Source organism: Cyphomyrmex costatus, unplaced genomic scaffold, assembly GCF_001594065.2.
Source record: "Cyphomyrmex costatus isolate MS0001 unplaced genomic scaffold, Ccosl1.0 scaffold146, whole genome shotgun sequence".
NCBI classification, from domain to species: Eukaryota; Metazoa; Arthropoda; class Insecta; order Hymenoptera; family Formicidae; genus Cyphomyrmex; species Cyphomyrmex costatus.
In genome coordinates, this window is record NW_017275457.1 from 233,337 (window position 1) to 245,868 (window position 12,532).

The 12,532-nt window shown below is 34.8% G+C and overlaps 1 protein-coding gene across 3 annotated transcripts; it reads right to left on the reverse strand.

Moving 5' to 3' along the window:
- Window positions 1-5,039: 5,039 nt before the first annotated feature.
- Window positions 5,040-11,824, reverse strand: LOC108783233 (adenosylhomocysteinase 2). 3 transcript variants are annotated; one of them, XM_018551750.1, is made up of 11 exons: window positions 11,639-11,824; window positions 9,726-9,773; window positions 9,154-9,238; window positions 8,616-8,809; window positions 8,137-8,461; window positions 7,795-7,945; window positions 7,540-7,692; window positions 7,282-7,447; window positions 6,886-7,132; window positions 6,473-6,593; window positions 5,040-6,377 (listed from the first exon to the last, which is right to left on the reverse strand). In XM_018551750.1, the coding sequence occupies exons 1-11, from the start codon at window positions 11,765-11,767 to the stop codon at window positions 6,371-6,373; spliced, it is 1,626 nt and encodes a 541-aa protein (XP_018407252.1). In that variant the 5' UTR covers window positions 11,768-11,824; the 3' UTR covers window positions 5,040-6,370. The 3 variants fall into 3 exon arrangements, with proteins under 3 accessions (XP_018407252.1, XP_018407253.1, XP_018407251.1); XM_018551751.1 differs by having other exon boundaries at window positions 5,040-5,333; window positions 11,639-11,820; XM_018551749.1 differs by lacking the exon at window positions 5,040-6,377 and having other exon boundaries at window positions 6,433-6,593; window positions 8,616-8,797; window positions 11,639-11,817.
- Between the last annotated feature and the right edge of the window lie 708 nt (window positions 11,825-12,532).

Genomic DNA, 12,532 nt, shown 5'->3' on the forward strand with positions numbered 1-12,532 from the left:
ACATACGATCATATATATAAATTTTCCAAAAGATGTCTCCTGTAGAAAAACTGCAGAATTTATTAAAAAAAAGAAAAAATTTGGTACTGTCGCTTTTTCATAGAGTACTTTTTTGGAGAGTTATATTTCGAGATCAATTTAATCTCTATAAGTAAAAATTTATATATCTTTTTACTGATGCAGATACTACATTTTAAATTAGTAACTTTGATTCGAGCATACGTATACATACAGATAGAGGTTTGGAATTGTTATGAATACAATGACCAATCAAAAGTCAAAGTAGAGCATGTGACTTCATTAATTTGAACCCACTACACTTAAAAATGCTATGATACACAGCACACATAGAAATGTCATATAGATAACGCCAAGAGTGGGTTATCAACATAGTTTTAATTAAAAAATTTACAGTAATTCTTTGTGAATATCTTCTAAATTTCAATAATAAAAAAAATTAATCTTGAATCATAATTGATGGGTTTAATGCGGAGGATCTGACTCGGTCAAAAAATATATAGGTATTTATTTAGAAGGATTGAACTGACCTAAAACAATTTTCAAAAAATCATTCAATTAGAAATCCAGTTATATAATGAAATTTTTTCGTAAAAACTTTTTAACCTTAAATTTAAAACAAATTTTTAAATAGAATTTCACCTAGTTTAGTTCGGTCAATTATTAAATTTCGTATGTAAAATAAGAATCATATATATGTATACATATATATATATATATATGATTTAAATTAGTATTTATATGCAGAGTTTGTTGCACTTAAGTTTCAAAGTAGCTAAATTACATTTATTTTAATGAAGTGAAAAAGAGAGAGAAGCAAATTAAAAAGTAAAAAAGCATAAAACACAGTAGCAAAGTATAAAGTGCAATTAAAACGAGTTGATCTAATTTTATACTTGAGATCCATATGACTATCCACGCGAAATATATACATGTCACATGTGTATGACACATTATGTGTCCTAAAACACGTACATAATTCGCGTACTTTAATAATGTATCAAATATGATTTAAAGTTGTCAGACAAGGGAATGCCTAAGATTTTTAACGAAATGACAGTACATTTTATACAGTAATATCAAGGAAATGCCTGAGCGAAATACATACACGTCGATTAATTCTTGCTCACGTCGAGATATAATGAAGTATTTTGATGCGACAAAAAGCTTTGTACATTAGTTTAACAGCCGCGCATTATCTATCTACTTTGTTAGGTTTTACATATCTATCATTGTACATAAACGCATATAAATGTATACACAAATACGTATAGATATATAAATAGATATATATACACTTATATACATATATCTATTATTATCTATTTTTGTTACGTGTTTATAAATGAGAACGTATTCTGTCGCAGAATACCAAAATGTAACATATAGAACGAGATTTTAGCGAATGGATAATGGATGAAGCATCGCATAAAGACTACCATCGGTTTTACATATAATTTAGAACATTTATTGTATTTGTGTCGTTAAACTTTAAACTAATAAGTTGACAAAATCGAGATCATATATATGAGTTACGTTTAAGTATTTTTTTTTGTTTTTTTTATGTAATCGAATGATTGTATAATTTAGTTGAACAGTGCATAGTTCTTAAGATGCTTAACATTTACTATTTCACCGAGTAACGAAGAAAAAAAAGAGGAGAAGGGAAAGATATAGATTAGGATAATTAGTTTGTACGATGAACATGACAAAATTATATGACGAAATTGTTATAACGAGCTTACGCTCGTTGAGGCAGTAAATGTTAATCGTTTTGCTTTTCTCTTCTTTTTTTTTAAATTTCAATGATCCACGGATTTATTCTTGTTTGTAAAAATCTGCAGAATGAGTGGTGATGAAGTTTTACGCTTGTAACGAGATGATCGTAGTGCAATGACTTAAATGAAATTTGATTAATTTGTGTATATATATTACAAGATTTGTGATTTTTTTACATATACTACATTTCTGCCTATATACACGTCACACTGTCAATTACAAGACACAGGAATTACTGCGTACACAACGACGTGATATATATACACGATTTTTTAACGGATTTCTCTTTATCTTTAGTATTCTGTTTTAGAGTGACATGGTTTGTTGTCGAATTAGTTTATCGAGTCGTTGGTGTAATTTGCATCATTGTTAAATGTTATTTCACGCGTATTATTGCAAGTGCAATCCATTGTACCATTACAAAACACATTTTGCATACACAACCGATACACTATTTCACTTAATAGCACTGTTGATTATATATGTTAATTGAATTTTTATTGTCGTGAAGGAAGATTTTGTACAGAACATTGTAAAATATATTTTTAACGCTTTTCTTCTCTCTCTCTCTCTCTCTCTCTCTCTCTCTCTCTCTCTTTTCTTTCTCTTTTTCTTTCTTTCTCTCCTGGTTTTATTTATGTGCGCGTGCAAATCTCGCTTCTGCCGTATTTTGCATAAATACGCCGTACTATTGTTACTATTTGTAATGCCATTGCGTAAATGCCATGCCGTCGAGCCTTGCCATTCGTCATCCGGAGAGAGGAGAGAGCCTCCAAAGCTTAATCTTTTACTTTTCTCAATACTCACACGTGGATCACGCCGTGGACACGAGAAGAAAAATCTTTTCTGTAACTAACAACGACGTTGCCGATATACGCCGGAGAGAAAAGCCATTAGTTTGTAATCATTAAGCTGAAATATATAACATTTATATCGAACTGTGTGGTGTGTGCATCCCCTCCCGAATTTTATATCTTATGCGAAAAGACATCGCCAAATTGTGATATTTTTTATACGGATTAACATGAGAATAGTCATCCTTAATTTTTTTGCATAAGTTATCCGTGAAGTGATTTTACATCCCAGTTAAGAGAGTCACTATTATTAACATATACATTATTAATTATGTTACAATACATATAATGAAAATATTTATATATATAAGATTCTCGGTTAACAAAAAAGCTATTACGATTAAGCTTCATTTTGAGTCTGTTGAGGCATAAATCAGGTGACTGTTCTTGGGTTAAGAGCAACGATGAGCACCTTTCTGAAGCGGAAAGGTTCGAAGAAATTTCAGTTGACACGACGTATTCTTTATTTATGGTTCCCACAGGATGTTAAGAATCTCTACAGAACTCGCTAAGACTCGAGACATTGCGGTATATTTCACATTTTTCATATATCGACATCCGATCTCAATATCTGCTTACGAAATGGAGAGGAGCGTCGTGACGTGGTTCTTTACATATACAACCGTGCAAATAGCATTGCATTCACGTTTGATTTCGTGTTCACCGTTCGATATATAATGCGGATATGCTAAGATTGGCTCACGTTTGCATATTCGATTATATTATGTTAATCTTTGATCATACTTGCAAATTTATTTCATTCGCTATATTGATTTAATAATAGACTGCTCTACACAGGATGTATCAATCACTTTGATCTAATTAATTTAATGACCGATACATCATCGTTCGTCACATGTCGAGCGCGATCAGCTTCTTGGAATCAGAACGGCTGACGTCGCTCTCCTTGACTTAAGAAGATGAGTTACGCGAAACTGTCAAGTATTGTCTCCGTTTGTTTATTGAGGACGCGTCTCGTCTAAGTATATATTCTTCTCAGTTCGATTTTTGTTTCGAAAGACTACTCCATCGCTCTTTACTTACTTAAACTTTTACTTAATTGTCTTGAAAAGAAGGATAAATTTACACAGAGAGTTACTTCACAAGGCGTGATTTGATAAGATAATATATACATAATTATATAAATATAAATTTTTTTGTTAAAATATTGTTATATTTAATTATATATACTATCAATCATAATTATTGAAACATTTTATATTTTACTCCAATTTTAAAAATTAAGTTTTGTGTTTCCATACTAGTTTTATGTTCCATATTGTTGTTAATACAGAAAATAATTTATTAGAACAATTAATTTGTATATTGGTTGTAGTATTGTACATATTTTAAATTTAAATTATTAAGACGTTGAATTATTTTCAACTATTCTTAAATCAATGTTACATTATATTTCCCAAAATAAAAGTGATTTATAATTAGAAAAAAATATTGAGAAACAATATTAATTCTTATTAGATCGCTAAATTTCAAACCGAATAAAACAATGCCGCAGCAGTCTAAGCTTAATAAATATTGAGAGATACCCATTATAGCCAATATATGTACATACAATAAAAACAGTATTAATTACTAAGTAGGGAACATTAAGTTACTAATGTAACTCTAATTATCTGTGTTAACAATATATGAGATACTTACTTAGCTTTTAAAATCGGACTGAAATGTAAAATGTCTATCGTTCAAGTAATTGTAAGCAATAGTATATATTTATATATAATTAACACTTGACTGCAAATATTGGTCATTTATGATAGCGTTTAAACAATTTTTTTAAATGCTTATAAAAAAATAGAGAACGAAGAACGTCAGATCAGAGGACATTGTATCGTTCGAACATTTCATAAATTCTAGCTATGTATACGTTACATATTTATTCAACTAAAGCTGTGGCTTCAAGTAGGAACATGGTCGTTATTGATTTATCTTGTCCTAAACTTATTTTCGCCTACGCTTGTGCCACGCGACTTTATTTCTCGATTTGTTCCATGCCTCATCCCGGAGACTTGGAATGCACTTATCCGTTCACAGATCACGTATCATCTCTAAACTAAGCATCAGTTTGCGAATATTTCTGTAACGAGTCTGTTTTGATCGCTTTTCTGGCGATGACGAACCATTCCGAGATCGAGCGTTCAGAGTATTTTTATTGGAACGGGCTGCAACGAATCGAGACACATTCTTTCGCAACATGAAATTCAATGTACGTCTTATACCTTTTGCTTAATATTGTCGATAATGCGGACCGACGCGAAACGGTTTCAACCCGTAATACGGACCGACGCGAAGCGGTTTCAGCTAGCAACATAATCAAAAGGACGAGGGTGGTTCCAAGAAAGAACAATTTAAAAGATCAATTCTCTAAATGATAGGCGTTTATTTTGTTCCTAAACGTATGGATACGTAAATCATTCCTCGTGCTGTGCACGGGGGAATAACAATAATAACCAGAGATTAACAGGCTGTAATTCACGATAGAGCTTATCGCCTAATTCGTGTGTCGGTCCTCCCTCCTTAAATAATTATGTACACGAGTTTTGCATTAGTCGCCTGCGAAACGCGGTTGATTTCCGCATTTTGCGGAAAACGGCTGGTGTATAAATAGTCGCGGATGATGCATTGTTCATGGCGGGCAACGCATCGCGCATACAATTTTCGTTACTATAAGGACACAACAATATTATTGACTAACATGCATCATCTGCACGCGCTAAGAAATTGTCAAACTTGTATACGTGTATGAATTTATGTGTAACGTCCACGCAGAACGTTAAAAAAAAAGTTGAAAGACGCAATGTTATAACGGTGAAAAAATTTTCGACCGGAAGAAAGCATTGAACTGGCCAAACAATATACTTTTGATTAACTTTTAATGCTCTCGGTCTTTCCTTTAAACTTTGCGCAAGTCCATTATACAGATGACACACGTATACAAGTCTTACATCATATTAAAACGTTTGCATCATTTACAAACTATAATGCTAAAACTTACTGCAGGTAGTAACTAATGGACAGATACATTTTCAATTATCTCTTCGGTTTGCAAACTATACATGACTCGCATTTATATCTACAACGGTATTCAATCAGGTTCGGGTTCTTCGTATATGAGTTTACTGGCGTGTACAATCTGACAACTTTTCGGAGAAAGCATCTCTTTTTCTCTTTGTTTAGCTTGACAAATGCAGGTTCTACACTCGCGCATTCTTAAGAAGGAAACTGTTACAAGAGTTAGTCGGATGTAAATTCAGTTACGTAAAGGTTCCAGGACTGGACAGAGATACATGTGTTAGAGAAAAGAAAAATGTCTTTGATATGTTGTTCAAAATAATGAACTTCTGTTTTCTCAAATGCATTTTGTCCAGCCCTGATAGTGGTTTCTAATATTGATTATTGGGTAACTGCTAGATCAGTGTGTTCACTATAACATTATTAACGCATTCCTTGCGGATGATTAGCGATAACATAGCGGAATCACGTCGCACGGATCTCTCTACGAAGGTTGAACCATAAATAAAAGTCTCTTATTGATTTTACGAAAGAGATGTCAGTGGAAAAAAGAAAGCCAGCTTCGGTACAAAGTCAAGGAAGGGTGGCTTGTTTTTTCTTTTTTTTTTTTTTAATACTTGTGAAAGTGTATAATGCTGAGTGAGTGTTGCACGTGCTAGTCAATGCCACATTACTCGTCCAATGGTTTTTTAGTAGCTGAAACAGATCCACAGTAGGTGGGTAACACAGGTAAACAAACACACACGATTATTCAGTCACATTCGTGCCAGAATCCGAAGCTTGATACTAACCGATAGTAATTAGGCTTGAACGGACCTGCTTTATTAAGACCCATATATTTTGCTTGTTCATCTGTCAATTCCGTCAGATGCGCGTCGAAAGTGGGTAAATGCAATGACGCCACATATTCGTCTGCAAATTAATATTGCGATATCATACTTTTATCATCTTACGATACATTTGACAAATCAATATAGAAATAAATTAAAAAAGTAAAAGATTAAGTAGTATAGCATCTTAAAAAATTGTTCTAAATAAACGAAAGAATGATGTATAAAATCAAAGCCATAATTATTTTAATTGTTTCATATTAATTAATTACTTTAATGAATTGCTTTGAGATAACGAATCTTCGTTTTTCACTTAACGTATATACGACAAAAAAATTGCTGTATTAATTTTAGCATCTATAGGTGTAACTTACCCATTTTCTTCGGCAGCAAATAAACGTCGCTCTTGTATCGTCCTGGTGGCGCGTTAAATAATTCGATGAGGGCTAACGCTTGTGTAGCGGCAGTAATCGACACCACAAAGGATGGAATACTCGAGCATGACAGATTTACTAAACGACCTTCTGCCAACAGAACGATGCGCTTACCGTCCGGCCAAATAACATGGTCCACTTGCGATCTGACTTTCTCCCAAGTCAAATCGGGCGTGCGTAAACTATTCTATTAAAAATAATATTTAAGGAGATTTAATCCTCTTAGTCTTCCTTCGCGCAAGTCATATCAAAGCAATCGCTCGCGAATCGGATCGCTATAACTGTCCGTCGCGTAATCATACGCTGCGCGGGTAAAGAAGATAAATTGGGACATACGACGTCTATCTCCGTGTTGCTATGGCCCATGTTGCATACGACGCATCCGTTCTTCATCTTGTCCATGTGCTCGCGCGTGACCACATTTTTATTGCCCGTCGCTGTAATAACAATGTCTACATTTCGAATGACTTCATTGAGCTTCATCACTCTGAAGCCGTCCATGCTGTAATGCGACAACACATATGTATAGGATTTCTATCTGACTCAGCGGACGATCTGGTTGCGGAAATTAATCGCTCGGCAAGCGTGCCTTACCTGGCCTGCAAAGCGCATATGGGATCGATTTCGGTGATGTACACGATGCAGCCTAAGCCTTTGAGAGCTTGACAGCATCCCTTTCCGACCTCTCCGTAACCGCATATCACAACTTGTTTGCCTCCAAACATGATGTCAGTGGATCTTTTTAAACTATAAGCAATATAAATTCGATAAGTGCTGAAAACTAACAAGCGTCACATTCAGAATAAGCCCATTCGAGATTTCCTTAACAAGCGATGTACACAAACTCACCTATCGATAATGCTTTCGCGGCAACTGTAGAGATTATCGAATTTTGTTTTAGTCACACTATCATTCACATTCATCGCGGGAACAGACAATTTTCCTGCTTTTGACAACTGATATAATCTATGTACACCTGTGACGCTCTCCTCGACAATTCCTAGAAGAATATATTTCTACTATTTTACTTATTCACAGATCAAAAGAATTATTTATAGCCGTGAGAATATCCATTTTTGTTAATTATTACTGCTACTAAATTGTGACTTTCTGATGTCAGAATCTTCTCTAATGTGTGCAAGCTACGACCAATTGTATTGTTAACATCAGGTGGCATGGAACAGGAGAAACCTTGAATCATTTTGAACATGGCGTTGTACTTCTTGAGCATCAAGTGAGTAGCATCACCGCCGTCGTCCAGTATCATATTAGGCTGCCAATTTTCAGCCGCTACGCATTTATCGATGCACCACCAGAAATCCTCCTCGGTTTCGCCACGCCACGCAAACACCGGATACCCGGCGTACGCCAATGCCGCGGCTACCTCGTTCTGTGTAGAATAAATGTTGCACGCCGCCCATCGCACTTGCGCGCCGAGTTCCACCAGTGTTTCAATCAGAACGGCAGTCTGCGCGTTGATATGAGTGCATCCCACAATCTTGGCGTTTTTCAACGGCTATGCAAAGATATTAGTCAGATTTTTTTTCTCTTTCTCTCACAATCGAACGAGAATTTATCTAAAAACTGAATTTTTATTCTCCTTAAAAAGTATCCGAGCGTTAACGATCTTTGTTGTTATCAAAGAGAAAGCGGTGCTTTGAGAGGTATACCTTATCGTCCCCCGCACGTTTCCGTAACGCCATGATTCCCGGCATTTCCTGTTCGGCGATCTCGATCTCTCTGCGGCCGAAGGCTTGCTGATTGATGTTACGCACGCAGAAATCCGTGAAGCCCTTCTCCGTCTTCTGAATTTTCTCGCGCGGTGAGACGTCATCCTCGTCGGACGAGCTTCCTGTATAAGAGGCTAAGGTAGCGCCAGGTGCCGAAAAACGTCGATTATTAGTACCACACTGAGGTGCAGATGCAGATTATCTTAACGAAGCGGCTAATGCAATTGCTAAGTCCGTGTTATTAGGACGATCGCTAATTTTAAACAATTATGATAATAAAACCCACGAATGATATGGTACATATACATATGTAACGCTTCAAACGTTGGCGCTTGCGATTAAAGTACAAACTAATGTTAGAAGATGATAATGTGATATTAATACAGAAGTAAGCTACAAAATGTTTCTTCTTTCGACAAGCAAAACACACAGAATTCTACAATTGTAATATTTTGCTACGTGTGTAGACCATTCGTACCAGAACTGTAACTATCGGTGCTGCTAGCTGACAAGGAGCGGCTCCGGTAGCGACTGGACTTCTTCAACGCTCCAGATTTGGAGTCCTAGAAATTGAAAAGTACAGTCAAGTTCAATGGGCCACGAACGAGTCTCTTTTTTTTTTTTCTAAGGGGCTGCGAAATGCATTGAGAGAAATTACAAACTGAAAAAGTGCGCATGAAGCTAGTTTGTTGTGCTGAATGTACACAGATCAATACAGACGATTAATATGTGTTAAAAAGTATTAAACTTTATCTCTTCACGTCATTATGCATGATGAAATTTTAACGATGTCTCAACTGGGACTATTTGCTCTCTTTGAGTGTAAAATTACGATAAAGTAAAATGTAAAAAGCACTAATGACATTTGTTAATCGTCCCATTAGTCTGTGTTATCTAATCGATAAGCGAGAACGGCAAATTTGATCAGCACACACATTTATATGGCGGAAAAGTTAAGGCAGCCCTGCAAGGAAATAGCGAGGATCATTCTACGGCATTGGGAGTACAGATTTACTATGTGTTTTTATACACATATATATTCTTACTTACTAATTTTGTTCTCGCGCCGTGAAAGGCATTATTTGATGCCTCTAGGCTCTGAAATCACAACAACCACCATTTCATCATTCAAATGCATCAAAGTGTCCGCAATACAGTCCGTAGTTTGGTACAAAGCTCCCAAAGGTTTTCATACTTGTGCGTAATATAGACGTTTTTACGACAGCACTCAATTCTCCGCATTTCATTTCCGTATGTTACACAATTCTTTTATATCGAGCAAAACGAGTTCGAATCACAAATCATCATAATGATTAATCATTATGAAATGGAAATTATAAAGTATACTACGAATGTACAGGGTAATTTAAAAGATTACCATCAATGTTAAAAGAACGTTGAATAAAAAAGTTGAAATAGAACAATTTTCATACAAAATGATATTGTTCAAATTAAACAATATTAAAAAAAAACCATTCAACATAATCTTGAGTCTATAAATCTCTGTTCTTTTAACTAAGCTTCTTACATAATTCATATTTCTCTCTTTTCTTTCCACGAGAAAAAAAAAATAAAAAAGATAAACCATACAAAAAGTTCAGCTTATCTCTTATCTAATACAGTCTTTGCATGTAGGAAACTCAGACAATGTATTAATGAAATAATATCGTTAGAAAATTGTTTTATTTTGATCTCTATACGTTCTTTAATTTTGACAATAAACTTTCGAATCACCCTTATAAAAGAGTACTTATAAAATATTTGTTTCTAAATTTTTTCCATTTACAATTTTGTATTATCGGATCAACTGGAACACACTCAGATAATTTGAACAATTAGAAGCAGTTTTATAAATTACATATACTATTCCCTTTAATTATTCGTCATAATTATTTTGTTTGCACTCGATACAATTCACGTGGTGCTAATTGTGCCACGCCTAAATGGTGTATCTAGGCTTACGAGCGATGCATGAGTGATTGGTACCGAACCTACGGACTACTGTGTGAATAATGCTCTATATGTGTAAAATAATATAAGCACTGTAAATGCCAAATCATAGGCACTATCTGTAACCGCATGCATTCATTTCTCAATAGTTGCTCTTTCTCCCTAAAATTATTACTTTAATTAGTGTGGAGAAGATAATAACAATTTGTTACATGTGATTGGAACAACTGTTAAAGATAATTGCCTAGAGGAAGAAAACGTTGAGTGTTATTATTCTGGTGCATTAAAATCTAGTAATACACTGAACAGTCTCAATCATGTCCTTGCAGATTAATTAAGCTTCTGTTAAATTATTGTCTGTTTTTGTCCTTGATAAAATATGAATAAAACATCCTACAATTGTTCAATCCAATACTTTACTTAATACATAAAAAAATGTGAAGAGGAACGAGAAGAAACGTCTTCCAATCACAGCTGCCAAGTATTCCGGGTAGGCAAATAGACAGCTCTTAACCAACGCCCATTCATCAATGAACGAGATGACAATTAATGCCATGTGTCCAATTACGTAAGAGCCACATGTGGTCACAAGACTTAAAGGATTGGGCAAGAAGAAAGAAACACAGGTGAGGAGTTGGTAATGAGACTGACAGAGATAGACGAGGGTGGAAGGAAAAGGGGAGAGACACGCGCGGAGAGAGAGAGAGAGAGAGAGACTGAGAGAGACAGAGAATGAAAGTAAAGTACGAAAAACCGATGTAAATAAGAGAGAGGAAAAGAGACGAACGTCGAAATTTTTCATTTCTGCAGGACGGGCGAAACTCGGCGTAGAAAATATTGCCGGCGATGATATTAAACGCGCGTTCTGGCCTCGTTCGCCGATCGACTCCGTCGTGAGAACGGCGGCAAATACGACAGTTGTGGTATACAGCTGTCAAATTGACGCGAACATCGTTCGGAGCGTGCAGGACGGCATGAGATTTTAGGTTAGACTGAAGCCTGGCTCGATTTACCTTCATGCTGGACGCTGGATCGGTGACCGGGCCATCGGAGATCGTACCTCTCACCTCTTTCCCGGACGACGTGCTGTTCACAACGTCCCCGCTGTCGGCCATTTTTCGAATGCACGGCACGCGCGACATCGGCCGAATCGGCCGCCAGGCGGCACTCCGTACGGCCGCGCGCAGCTCAGGCTCGTAGCTACGTTCACGGTGCCTCTGTGTCCCATCTTGTGCATCGCTACGGTCAATATTTTAGGCTACTTCAATTAAATTCGGTTTTACAGAAGAAAGAATTACATGTATTTTAATTAAATAAAACAATTGCACGAAAGCGAAAAATGTTTTATATTATTGAAAAATAATTAAGATAAATAAAAATATTACTTCAATTATAACATTATATTTTATTATAAATATAAATGTTGACTTTACTGAGTTCCTTTATATATTAATACATTCTATAATTTACTGTTATATTTTGCAGATCTCGATTGGTAAATATAAAAAAATATAGAAAAATATATATATAATTATACAAATTTGTAGACTTTTATAATTTAAATCTTTTCATTATAAAAAAATGTTATTTGAACCTGCAAAAAATTATTGGGAATATTTGAAAAACTATTTAACTCAAATAGTATATATTGCACAACTTTTCATTATTAATCCAATAATAGTATATTTAATTTTACTAAAAGAGTTTTTTCACGAAGCTGGCAAAAAAATGAATAATTAATTTTGTTAATATTAATAAAATACTGCGGGCATTACGTTATATTTTAGTCATTCACCGATTAAATTAATCCGAATTTTCCCAAAGTAATCTTAAAAATTAATATATGTTATTTCAATTTATATCTATTTAAAATGAATTAAATTATATATTTTATCTTTCAAAGAAAA

Excerpts from the sequence above, each read along its gene's own strand:
- LOC108783233 (XM_018551751.1), bottom strand. The coding sequence starts at position 11,767 with ATGTCGCGCGTGCCGTGCATTCGAAAAATGGCCGACAGCGGGGACGTT. Across the intron at positions 7,946-8,136 it reads CATGTTCAAAATGATTCAAG|GAATTGTCGAGGAGAGCGTC; the intron begins GTTTCTCCTGTT and ends ATATTCTTCTAG. Across the intron at positions 7,693-7,794 it reads CGCGAAAGCATTATCGATAG|TTTAAAAAGATCCACTGACA; the intron begins GTGAGTTTGTGT and ends TATTGCTTATAG.